Raw genomic sequence first — 12,763 nt, 5'->3', positions numbered from 1 at the left:
GCAGCATCGTAAACAACAGTTTTTTAAAAAATGCACAGGAATGTCTTCTCCTGTGGATCAACTAGACCCAAGTCTCTTAGCCAAACTCCAGGACATCTGGGTGTGTCCACGTGGATTATTTGCCCCAAGTTCAAGGCCGCTGAGAAGCTGATTTTCCGCTGCTTGCCCACAGCACTGTGGAGCGTTTGTGCACCTATCACGTTGTTCTCCAGTCTGTCCCAAACCTGCTTTGCTCCAAAGTTTCGGGGGGGGGGGGAAATCACAGCACGGCCTGGCTGGCTGGCTGGCACATGGTTGGGAAACTGCCGGCTTTCCCGGTCCTGCCCACACCACAGCCATTTCCCGTGCAACATCCATGTCCTCTCCCTGTCACCAGGGCTTTATCTCGATAAACTGTTATATCTACACAAGCCTGTGCCTGTGTGACAAACTCCCTGATTGCCTGTCTGACCCTCTCTGTAAGGAGGTTCCTATAATAAGTCATCATCATCATCATCATCAAGTCTTTATTGCATTAGCAAAAAAAAAAAAAAAAGCCATAGCAATAATATAGACTAAGGTGGAAATTCCGCCAAAATAAAATCAAGAACATTAAAAAAAAAGTAACATAATTTAACATAGGTTAAAAAAATTAAACATTCCCCATAAAATATTCAAATGCAAATACAAATTCATCATTAAAATATAATAGGAAGGAAAGATCATACGATTCAGAGACAAATAAAAAATGACAAATGACCCAGAGTAGAGCAATTATGGGTCAGAGATATTATGGTCAGCATGTCCCGTCATCTTTTTATGCTTCATGATGGTGGCAGCAAATCTTGCAGTTTGAGAAGTAATGTGTTTCTCTCTGTCCTGCAATAATATGACTAATTTCTCTTCCTGGGAAACAGCATAATATGGTCTGCAAAAATTGGTTACGCTCATCCTCATAGCTAATAAGTCAATAAATATCCCAGTTCACAGGATGCAACAGGCGGCGGGGTGGGGGGTGGGGATAAAACCAGTCAAATTAATTATTTTACAGAACATCGCTAAAATAAAGAAGGGGTCTAGTTACCTGGTCAGCAGCACCCTGGTCATCGGTGATGTCGAAGAGGACGGCCCGTGCCCCTCTCTCCCCTGCCAGTTTGGCCTGTCCAAACAGAACAAAAGGGAAGGTTTTTTAAAAAAGTTTTCATTATTATTTTCAACACTACACATAACAAAATACACAACACTCGTACTTGATACAACACTGAGATGACCATATTCTGCCCTTATTCAGGGCGAGTCTACGATCTGCAGTCATCTGATCTTAGCTTCTATTATTCTTAAAGCTTTTTACACATACAAGGTATAAAATACAGGTAAACCATAGGGGGTGGGACGGGAAAGACTGAATATGGATTCAGACTTATCAGTAATACAGATCACATTATCTATTGTCTATTACCTTATCTATTATCTATTACATTATCTATTGTGATATAATATCGTGTGTATATCATAGGCGTTATATTAAAATGCCACACAACACCTAATTGTATTCTCTCTATTATATTATTAAGTTATATTATAACAAAAGGGACGTTTTCACGAGCACACGTGTATCCTGCTGGTCCCTCTTCTGCAGTTCTGCAGCCTATGCCGGCCGCAGCCCCACTTAACCTCTGCATCAGCCTCACGTTGCTAGTTCTCAGTCTTCCTTCTTTACTAGATCACCTTTCTTGTGGTCTTCATCTCATACTCTTTCTCCTTCTGTCCATCCATAAGGTCATCTGCTGTCCCCCACTCCAATTCTCCTCTCCTGCTCTAATCAATGTATTTACTTAGTTTGTGGGACTCCATTCCCATAAAAAAACAAAAATGGTGGAGAACTGTGAAATGAAAGCTTCGTCCAAAACGGGAAATGGCAATAAAACAATGAAAAGGGATACAATGTATTCAAATGATTATCTGCTGTTGTTTTTTAAACACCTAAATAGCTCATGGCACAAAGTGATAGATTTTTCAGTTTTTGTGTGTTTCGACGGGAGAGTAAAGCAGATGTTTCTCTCATTGAAATGCTGGAGATGTTACAAGACTGGGTTGTATCCTAATATTACTCAAGTGCATGATTTCTGGCTATCAATTACAGTGATATTTCGGAGCCTGAGGAATCAGGGCCTGGGGGGAGGGATTTTGTAGGGTTCTGGAGGTGCTGGCCCTAGAATCTGGGTATCAAATAGTGTGTGGCTGTTTAAGTGCCGTCAAGTCGCTTCCGATTCATGGTGACCCTACGAATTAATGACCTCCTAAACGTCCACTCATTAACAGCCTTGCTCAGGCCTTGCAAACTGAGGGCCGTGTCTTCCTTGATTGAGTCCATCCATCTCATGTTGAGTCTTCCTCTTTTCCTGCTGCCTTCCACTTTCCCTAGCATTATTGTCTTTCCCAGTGACTCTTGTCTTCCAGTGACCAAAGTATGATAGGGCGAAAACGCATGGGAGGTTTTGCCTTGGATTTGCCGCTCTCTAGATACACATTTCCCCCATCTAAATTCTCAAAAGTCTGCCTGGGGGCTTATTTTTGATTTTTGAGAATTTGGCTGGGGGAAAGGTGCATTTAGAAAGCAGCAAATCCAAGGCAAACATGCCCGTGCATCTTCGCCCATGGTCTTGGTTTAAAAGAGCAAGAGTCCAGTAGGCCCTTTAACGAAATTTCTGGCAGGGTATGAGCTTTCGTGAGCCGCAGCTCACTTCTTCAAATAGCCTCCGTTGAGTCATTTTAGCTCCTAGGGAGAGTTCAGGCTGGATTTGACCTGGAACCCCCTGATTTTGTCTTTTTGGCGGTCCACGGTATCCGTAAAACTCTCCTCCTCCACCATCACATGTCAAAGGGATCGACTTTCTTCCTAATTGGCACCCCTCTGGCACTAATGACAAGGGGCACAGCCCACTCAGAAGGGCTGTTGGGCAACTTCACAGGAACAAATGGAAGGTTTCCTCTTCCCGCACTGCTCCTGTAGGGCTTGTTCAGGAAAACACCCTGGCCCGGAGCCCTATGGGACAGATCCATCCATCCGCTCCCCTTAGGGTTGCCAGGTCTCAACCAGCGGGAGGTTTCTGGGACGGAGCCTGAGGAGGGGGGGTTTGGGGAAGGGAGGGACTTCAATGCCTTAGAGTCCAATGGCCAAAGCAGCCATTTTCTCCAGGTGAACTGATCTCTATCGGCTGGAGATCAGTTATAATAGCAGGCAATCTCCAGGTATTACCTGGTAGTTCTTACACATGAATGACAATAACAGAACAAAGTGAAAGGTATACACACAAACGTGAAGAGATATGTACAATATATACAGTGTTGATTTTAAGCAATAAATGCTATATTCTTCAAGATATATATTCTTTTATCTCTTCATACAGTCCATGGTGTGGTACAGTCCCAAAAGAGATGCTTTTTGGGAAATTCTGTTCTGTTATTGTCATTCATGTGTAAGCACTAATAAGAATTTTTTGCTACTTTTGTATTTGGAGACACCGTTGCAGTTTTTCTTAACCTATTGGTATTGGCACGGAGGTGCCTTTTTTGGATTGTAATTATCTGGTAGTTGGCAACCCTAGCTCTCCTGGATGGAACCCAAAAGCCAACTCAGCTGGCCTGCTGTAGCCACTGCTTGCCAGTAGGAAGGCCAGGTCCCTCATCGCCAGCGGTGGGAGGTTTTGGGGCGGAGCCTGAGGAGGACGGGGTTTGGGGAGGGACTTTGATTCATTACTTTATTTATTGTTTCAATTTAATACCCCACTCTCCCTGGCCAAGACCGGGCTCAGAGCGGCTTACAGGGGAATAAAACCCATTTAATTGATAAAACCTTTTAAAACAGCATTTAAAATAGCCCTAAAAGTCTACCCTGACCTGGATGGCCCAGGCTAGCCTGATCTTGTCAGATCTTAGAAGCTAAGCAGGGTCAGCCCTGGTTAGTATTTGGATGGGAGACCACCAAGGAATACCAGGGTTGCTGTGCAGAGGAAGGCACTGGCAAACCACCTCTGTTAGTCTCTTGCCATGAAAACCCCAAAAGGGGTCGCCATAAATCGGCTGCAACTTTACGGCACTTTACACACACAAAAGTCTAAAACCAATCCTAAAACTACTTTGGCGCCTCTAATTGTAAAAAGGTTTAACTAGGCGAGCAGATGGGATTAAAATACTGTGATGGTGAGGGGGTTGGGGAGGCCAGCAATCATAGATATGAAACCAATGCCATACAGTCCAATTGCCAAAGCAGCCATTTTCTATTTTATTTTTTCATTATGGGATACAGAAGGAAAAGTGGAAGGGAAATGCAAAAAGAAAAAGAAGTAAGTGCTCAAGCCACACCACATGCATCTAGCAGGAGATCTCCTGCCACCACCTGGAGGTTGGGGGAGAAAATAGACACCACTGGACTAGTATCAAGAGATTAGGAAATCAGTACAGGAGCAAAGAATACTTATAAGTGCAAAAGCCACCTGGAGGTTGGCAACCCTACTTGTCAGCCCTGTATTTTTTCTGCTGCTGGAGCTGCCGGGATTGGGTCCAAACAGAAATCAATTGGAAATCAAAACAGGGGGGAGAGAGAGAGACTCAAGCCTGCTAGAAGCTGCTCTTAAGAACATAAGAAAGGCCATGCTGGATCAGACTAGGGTTGCCAACTTCCCGGCAGATACTCCCTGCCACTGCAGGAACGGAGTGCGGTGACTTTTAGGGAAGGGGGCAGACCTCAGTGGGGGACACACACTTGGCACATAGAAAGTCCCAGATTCAACCCCGGACCTCTCGTGGATCGAAAGCATTTCAGGTCGCTGGGCAGGGTGACTCCGGTTAAGGCGGCTTGGTTTGTTTGCAGGATTGACTGTCCTCCTCCTCGCTGCATGATTGGGCTGAGCCCCACGGCAACTAATGCATGGCAAAAGAAGCAGAGGAAGCAGTCCTGCTTTGACACTGCAGTGTGTTCAACGCCTGGGAGGGAACAGTGCCGCCTGCCCCTTGTTTCTCTCTGTCTCTCTCTCTCCAGCCAAGGAGCTTTTTGGGCTCCCCAGTCCCCTCCCCTTTGGCCCAGCCCAGCCTGTTGGAACAAGGCCCCGCTGTGTGTTCCCCAGCCGTGCCACCAAAGCCCAGCGATGTGCACGTCCCTTCCCCACCCCCTCCCCCCACCCCCGTCCACCTTAAAATTCCCTTCCCCACCCCTTCCGCCCTGGCCCGCTGGCTCACCTGCCTCCCTCCCCCCCCCCACATCCCATTGGCACTGGAACCCGGCCAGGACCATGCCCCAAAGCCACCCGCTGGCTCCACTTCAAAGGCCTGGATGGGAACCACAGCCCGGCCTCGCCACCGCCGCCTGGGGCAGCCCGAGCTGTTCCACAAGAGCCTCCGGCCTGCTCTGAGCCGCCGCCGCCTGCAGATGCGAGCAGCCTCCTCCTGGCATACGCACGGCTGCCAGTCGAGAGGCAAAGGGGGCACTGGGGTGCCCGGCTGAAATCAAAACAGGGGGGAGAGAGAGAGACTCAAGCCTGCTAGAAGCTGCTCTTAAGAACATAAGAAAGGCCATGCTGGATCAGGCTAGGGTTGCCAACTTCCAGGTAATGGCTGGACCTAATAAACAGCCCGTGGGCTCAAGATCTAAATACAATATTTACAATGCAAAGAAGTAATTATTACAAAAAACCATAAATACATGACGACCAACTGCCAATTGGTCCAGCCTAATAAACAGCACATGGGTTCAAGATCTAAATACAATATTCACAATGCAAAGAAGTAATTATTACAAAAAACCATAAATACATGACGACCAACTGTCATGTATTCATGGTTTTTTGTAATAATTACTTCTTTGCATTGTGAATATTGTATTTAGATCTTGAACCCATGTGCTGTTTATTAGGCTCAGCTGTATTCTATTGCCAGCATAGGTTTCCTTTAATTACTAACTTCCAGGTAATAGCTGGAGATCTCCGGCTATGACAACTGATCTCCAGACGATAGAGATCAGTTCCCCTGGAGAAAATGGCCGCTTTGGCAATTGGACTCTATGGCATTGAAGTCCCTCCCTTCCCCAAACCCCGCCCTCCTCAGGCTCCGCCCCAAAAACCTCCCTTAAGTGATAGAGAAAGTTGGCATACAAAAACCAACTCTTCTTCTAAAAATGCGGTAAAGTCATTTCTTTCTTCTCACTGACAGGCACACGCTGCATTTGTCTAGCAGCGCAAAGGAGGAGGCACACTTCGCACACTTAGAGGTGCAGAGGAGGAACGCACACACAATGCCCATACTCTGCATATGCTCAGAAAACAGAAGCGGGAGGGGGGTCACAAACAGCATGTGCTGCAAAGCATAAAGGAGGCCGGTTCGGCACAAGCTCAGCAGAGGGGAACGCCCTGCGCCTGCCGAAAGGTATCATCCATCCATCACAACTTTTAAATGGGTTTTCTATAGGAAGGTGCCCTCGGCCCATGCTCAGAGCCATTTCTTTCATGGGGGAAGAAACATTTGGCATGTACGGAAATATCTGGTGATTCTCGGGTAGGCATTTGAATCCAGGAATGCCTTTCCCTGAAATGGCTTGAGCCTAGCAAGGTTTCTCCTCCCAGGGACGCTTGGTAAGGCCTCCTCCTCCTCCTCCTCTCCCGCTCCCCCCCCCACTGCCCTGCCAGGGAAATGTAATGGAAAAGCACCCTATAATCATATTCTTCTGCAGGAAAGGGGGAGGTGCAGAGCTGCCTAGCCTGGTTGCTAAGATCTGTTGGCAGAGCCGAGTCTTCCTGCGCCAACCCCATCCAAGCGCCGCATGCCGGCCTCTTTGCCAAAGCCGAGGCTTTGCTTTCTCCTTCCCCTTCGCCAGGATTGCGCTCCCCCTTCGCGACCACCCACCGAGGCGGCAAGACCAGCTTTGCCCGGGAGTCTGGATAGCCCCTCTGGATTTGCGGGCATCCTCCCTCCCTCCTCCTCCCGATTTCTTCTCCCCACCCGCACACCCTGATCCCCTGAAACTCTTCAGCTACAAGGGCTGGGGCAGTGCCAGGATGTATCTCTCTGACGGATTGGCAGCCTCTTTTCCTTCAGGAGCCCACACGCTTAGGGTTGCTGCAGATGCAGAGGGCACATCCGAGGAGTTGGATTCGAGTACAATAGCACCTTAGAGATTGGGTTGCCAACCTCCGGGCGGTGGCTGGAGATCTCCCGCTATTACAACTGATCTCCAGGCGACAGAGGTCAGTTCCCCTGGAGGAAATGGCCGCTTTGGCAATTGGCCTCTATGGCATTGAAGCCCCTCCCCTCCCCAAACCCTGACTTCCTCAGGCTCCACCCTTGGGTTGCCAACCTCCAGGTAGTAGCTGGAGATATCCCACTATTACAACTGATCTCCAGCCAATAGAGATCAGTTCCCCTGGAGAAAATGGCCGCTTTGGCAATTGGACTCTATGGCACTTAAGCTCCTCCCCTCCCAAACCCCACCCTCCTCAGGCTCTACCCCCAAAATCTCCAGGTATTTCCCAACCTGGAGCTGGCAGCCCTACTTAGAGACCAACAAGAGTTTCAGAGAATAAGCTTTTGAGAGTCCCTTCATCAGACACTAGTAGAGTAGTAAATATGGTGGCCAACCTCCCGGTGGTGGCTGGAGATCTCCCGCTATTACAACTGATCTCCAGGCAACAGAGATCAGTTCCTCTGGAGAAAATGGCCGCTTTGGAAGGTGCGCTGTGGCATCATGCCCCACTGAAGTTCCTCCTCTCTCCAAAACCCACCCCCTCAGGCCCCACCCCCAAAATCTCCAGGTATTTCCCAACCCGGAGCTGGCAAGCCTAGGAGCAAAACACATCTGAGCACTGTGCCCCCAGAATCCTCTGCAGCATTACAGAGAATGTTTGAATGCAGCTTTTGGACCTCATGGCTTAGACATTTTGGGGGGGGGGATATCCTGGGCCAGCCCATGTCTTCTTCACACATTACGCAGTGCACAGGTTGGACCTGGGGTCCCCACCCTGTGTCACACACAACCACGTGTGAGTTGTGGACCCTCTTCATTCTCGCACGTGCTGTGCACGTACAAAAGGGACGTCAGCCTTCCCCTCTCCCCACACCATTTTCCCAGCCTGCAACCATCTAAGTTGCACTGAGTGAATGCTGTGGAGTCTGGTGTTTGTCGCCTATCACAAAAGAGGCCAAGCAGATCGCCAAGTTGGCATGTCCGGAGGCGCTGTTGAGCCTGTTGATAAAACCCCATGTGTATCCCTCGGTTTCCCCAAATAGCACCCCCCCCCTTCCTAGGACTGTTCCAAGCTGGGAAAATTACACCTCCGTCCTCATCACAACCGGGCATTGCGCATCCTTTCCTTTATTAATAAACTCCTTTAAAACAAACGTCTTGAGCAAAACCGATAAAAGTAAAATACTATAAACGACAATATTAAACATTAAATGCGAACATGATAGTTTTAAGGACAGACTAAATTAAACCTCGTCGTAAGAATGCTTTAAAGAAACCACCAAAAATTTGGCAGGTTATTAAAGGATTGACATCTGCACGTGTGGGAATGAGGAGAACCAGCAACTCACAGAGGGTTGTGTTACAGCTGACACATGGTCAGGACTTAGGGTTGCCAACCTCCGGGTGGTGGCTGGAGATATCCTGCTATTACAGCTGATCTCCAGACGACCAAGACCAGTTCCACAGGAGCAAATGGCTGCTTTGGAAGGTGGGCTCTAAGGCATAATGTCCTGCCGAGGTCCCTCCCCTCTCCAAACCCCACCCTTCCTAGGCTCCGCCCCCCAAATCTCCAGGTATTTCCCAACCCAGAGCTGGCAGCTCAATCACAACTCTAGAGCCAACCTGGACACTCAGTAGGGTTGCCAGGTCCCTCTTCCCCACCGGCGGGAGGTTTTTGGGGTGGAGCCTGAGTAGGGTGGGATTTGGTGAGGGGAGGGACTTCAACGCCATAATACTATGGAAGGTCGGGGAAAACGCACGGATGGAGAGAGTGAACAAAAGTTTCTGCCAAATGTAGGCTGCCAGCTTCAGAAGGCTCAGAAAATGAGGGCATGCTCTTCATACATTACTTAGTACTAGGGTTGCCGACCTCCAGGTACTAGCTGGAGATCTGCTATTACAACTGATCTCCAACCGATACGAGATCTGGAGAGAATAGCCACTTTGGTTATTGGACTCTATGGCATTGAAGAAGAAGAAGAGTTGGTTTTTATATGCCGACTTTCTCTGCCACTTAAGGGAGAATCAAACCGGCTGACAATCACCTTTCCTTCCCCTCCCCGCAACAGACACCCTGTAAGGTAGGTGGGGCTGAGAGAGCTGTGACTAACCCAATGTCACCCAGCTGGCTTCGTGTGCAGGAGTGGGGAAACAAATCCAGTTCACCAGATTAGCCTCCGCTGCTCATTTGGAGGAGTGGGGGATCAAACCCGGTTCTCCAGATCAGACTCCACCGCTCCAAACCACCGTTCTTAACCACTACACCACGCTGGCTCTCAAGTCCCTCCCCTCCCCAAACCCCACCCTCCTCAGGCTCCACCCCAAAAACCTCCCGCCAGGGACCTGGCAACCCTAGGGAAAACCCTCTTGAGCTCCTTGGAAGAAGGGTGCGATAAAGCTACACGAGGCAGACAGACAGACAGATATTGGGTCACTGGAGTTTTGGCTGCGCCAGTAGCCATTTCAAAAGGTGAAATGGTTGCAAAGCATGAGGAGATGTTTCTGGCTCGATCCCCTGAGGACCTCCCTTCCTGCTGAAATTAAGCCTAAGTTATGTATTAACTGCTTCTGAACACATCCCCCCTCGGTTGCCTCCCTTTCTGAACGTAAGCTCCTTTTGGCAGAAACCTCTTGTTTCTTACATCGCTTCGTAAAGCGCCATGTGCAACAGACATTATTAAAAAATGGCAACTAAGGGCAAGCCCATTTCCACTCTTTTAATTCCTTTGCTGTTTCGGAACGTCCCTCTGTGTGGCTGGCCTTCCACCCAGGTCACGCACAGTTTGCCACAGATTTCAGTTCTTAACCTTCACGGGCACCTTTTCTCTCCCCTGTGTGACTACTGCACATGTGGGCATTGATAACCTACTGCAAAAAAAGAAGAAGTCTTCATCAAATCCTATAGAGTTACCAACCTCCAGGTGGGGGCTGGAAATCTCCCACTATTACAACTGATCTCCAGATGACATGGATAGCTTATTTATTTATTTAAAACATTTATTCCACTTCTCTAGGAGAAAATGGCTGCTTTGGAACTGCCTTATACCCTACTGATAAGGTTGCCAGGTCCGAGTCAGAACAGGGGCAGAGCTGAGGAGGGTGGGGTTTGGGGAGGGGAGGGACTTCAATGCCATAGAGAAGTGGGACTGAAGAAGAATTCAAAACGGCCGAATCCCCTTCTATTTCCAGCATGGAACTCTTCCTAGTGGTACCATTCTTTGGACCATGGTGAAGCTTGAAGATACATACTCAATATAAAAGAACCATAAAGCTACTTTGTAGTTGAACACTAGGATTTACTGTATTGTACTGTATATATTCAAGACTTTCTATTCCTTGGCTCCACCATCAACCAAAAGGGAGACTGCAGCCAAGAAATCAGAAGGAGATTGAGACTGGGAAGGGCAGCCATGAAGGAGCTAGAAAATATTTTGAAGTGTAAGGATGTGTCACTGGCCACCAAGACTAGATTAATTCATGCCATCGTATTCCCTATTACTATGTATGGGTGTGAAAGCTGGACAGTGAAGAAAGCTGATAGGAAGAAAATAGATTCCTTTGAAATGTGGTGTTGGAGGAGAGTGTTACAGATTCTGTGCACTGCCAAAAAAACAAATCAATGGGTTATAGATCAAATCAAGCCTGAACTGACCCTAGAAACTAAATGACTAAACTGAGGCTATCGTATTTTGGTCACGTCATGGGACGACAAGTCACTGGAAAAGACAGTCATACTAGGAAAAGTTGAGGGCAGCAGGAAAAGAGGAAGACCCAACAGGAGATGGATTGACTCAATAAAGGAAGCCACAGCCTTCAATTTGCAAGATCTGGCAAGGCTGTCAAAGATAGGACCTTTCGGAGGACTTTCATTCATAGGGTCGCCATGAGTCGGAAGCGACTTGACGGCACATCTCTGAGCAAGATCTCTGAGCAAGATCTGAGCAAGGCTGTCAAGGATAGGACATTTTGGAGGACTTTCATTCATAGGGTTGCCATGAGTCGGAGGCGACTTGATGGCACTTAACACACACACACACTGTATATATTAGGAGTAGGATAGTGTTGTTATTTATGTAGCTGACATATCATTGACAATTTGTATACTTATCACTGAGGGGAAAACAATGTTGTTGTGGCACTCCATAGATTTTTGCACTTTGTTATACATATTCGCTCCTGTGCTGATTTCCAAACCTACGTGGTATAGGTACAGAGGTGTCCCTTTTCTAGCAACCACCTGGAGGTTGGCAACCCTACCTACTGAGGTCCCTCCCCTCCCCAAACCCTGCTTTCCCCAGCTCCACCCTCAAATCTCCAGGTGTTTCTGAACCTGGCGTTGGCAACCATACCTATGCATGAATGCATCAAGATTCTTTTTATGCTTTGTTGGACTCAAGGGCACATGCACTCCTGTGCATCAGTAAAACACGGCAATAAAAGAACTCTGATATGTCTTGTGTGTGTGTAAAGAGCCATCAAGTTGCAGCCAACTTATGGTGACCCCTTTTGGGGTTTTCAAGGCAAGAGACAGAGGTAATTTGCCAGTGCCTTCCTTTGGATAGCAACCCTGGTATTCCTTACTGGTCTCCCATCCAAATACTAACCAGGGTTGACCCTATCATCCGAGATCATGCTGCCTTCCCTGTCTTGGGTACTACCCAGTGAAGATATAAAGAAGTTGGAGGGGGGAAAGAACCTGAATGATCAGAAGGAACTGAACGATGTAGCAAAATTTGGGAACGGAAAGTGGAATAACAGAGCAAAATAACAGAGTCCAGCGGCGCCTTAAACACTAACCAAATATATTCCTGCCTAAGCTTTCTTGAGTCAGAGCTCACTTTATCACATGCAAAGGAGTGTGTATCCGTTAGGTAGATGCACCTCATGCAATGAGCTCTGACTCATGAAAGCTTATGGTGGAATAAATTTTGTGAGTCTTTAAAGATGCCACTGGACTCTTCTTTCATTTTGTTGGTGCAGACTAATACGGCTTCTTGAAAATCATTTTCTACACGGCGTGCCATCAAGTTACAGCTGACTTATGGCAACCCCATAGGGTTTTCAAGGCAGGAGACGTTCAGAGATGGTTTGCCATTGCTTCTCTCTGCATGGGCTGAGAGAGTTCAGAGAGAACTGTGACTGGCCCAAGGTCACCCAGCAGGCTTCATGTGGAGGAGCGGGGAATTGAACCCGGTTCTCCGGATTAGAGTCCATTCTAACCACTACACCACGCTGGCTCTCTGTTCTGCACTACTGGCACTGAAGCCCTATCACTGAGGGGAAAACAATGTACAGAAATAACCTGAATACACTCTGAAGAACTAACTATACACATTAATGATGTTTTAAGCAATGAACCATCCCACAAAGAAGGTTCCCAGTTGATGCTACTGCAGCAGCTGAAAGGGAAGGTGTGACTCCTCCCTTTGGGGCATGCTCAGGCTAAACTGTGACTGAGGGTGGAGGGGGTGGGTGGGGGGGGAGAGACTTCACACTGAAAAGCTAGCTCCAGAAGTTTCCAAATCTCACTCAGGGAGGCACACACCCCAT

General features: G+C 47.9%; 1 protein-coding gene across 1 annotated transcript in view; it reads right to left on the bottom strand.

Moving 5' to 3' along the window:
* Positions 1 to 12,763, bottom strand: part of RNF43 (ring finger protein 43) — a 64,175-nt gene that overhangs the window by 21,041 nt on the left and 30,371 nt on the right. The window contains exon 3 of the mRNA XM_056865581.1: positions 1,064 to 1,138. Within this exon, the coding sequence (XP_056721559.1) occupies positions 1,064 to 1,138 (75 nt within the window). The remainder of the gene's footprint in view (positions 1 to 1,063; positions 1,139 to 12,763) is intronic.

Source organism: Euleptes europaea, chromosome 19 (genome assembly GCF_029931775.1).
Source record: "Euleptes europaea isolate rEulEur1 chromosome 19, rEulEur1.hap1, whole genome shotgun sequence".
Classification (NCBI taxonomy): domain Eukaryota; kingdom Metazoa; phylum Chordata; class Lepidosauria; order Squamata; family Sphaerodactylidae; genus Euleptes; species Euleptes europaea.
This window is presented reverse-complemented; position numbering and strand designations above follow the sequence as displayed.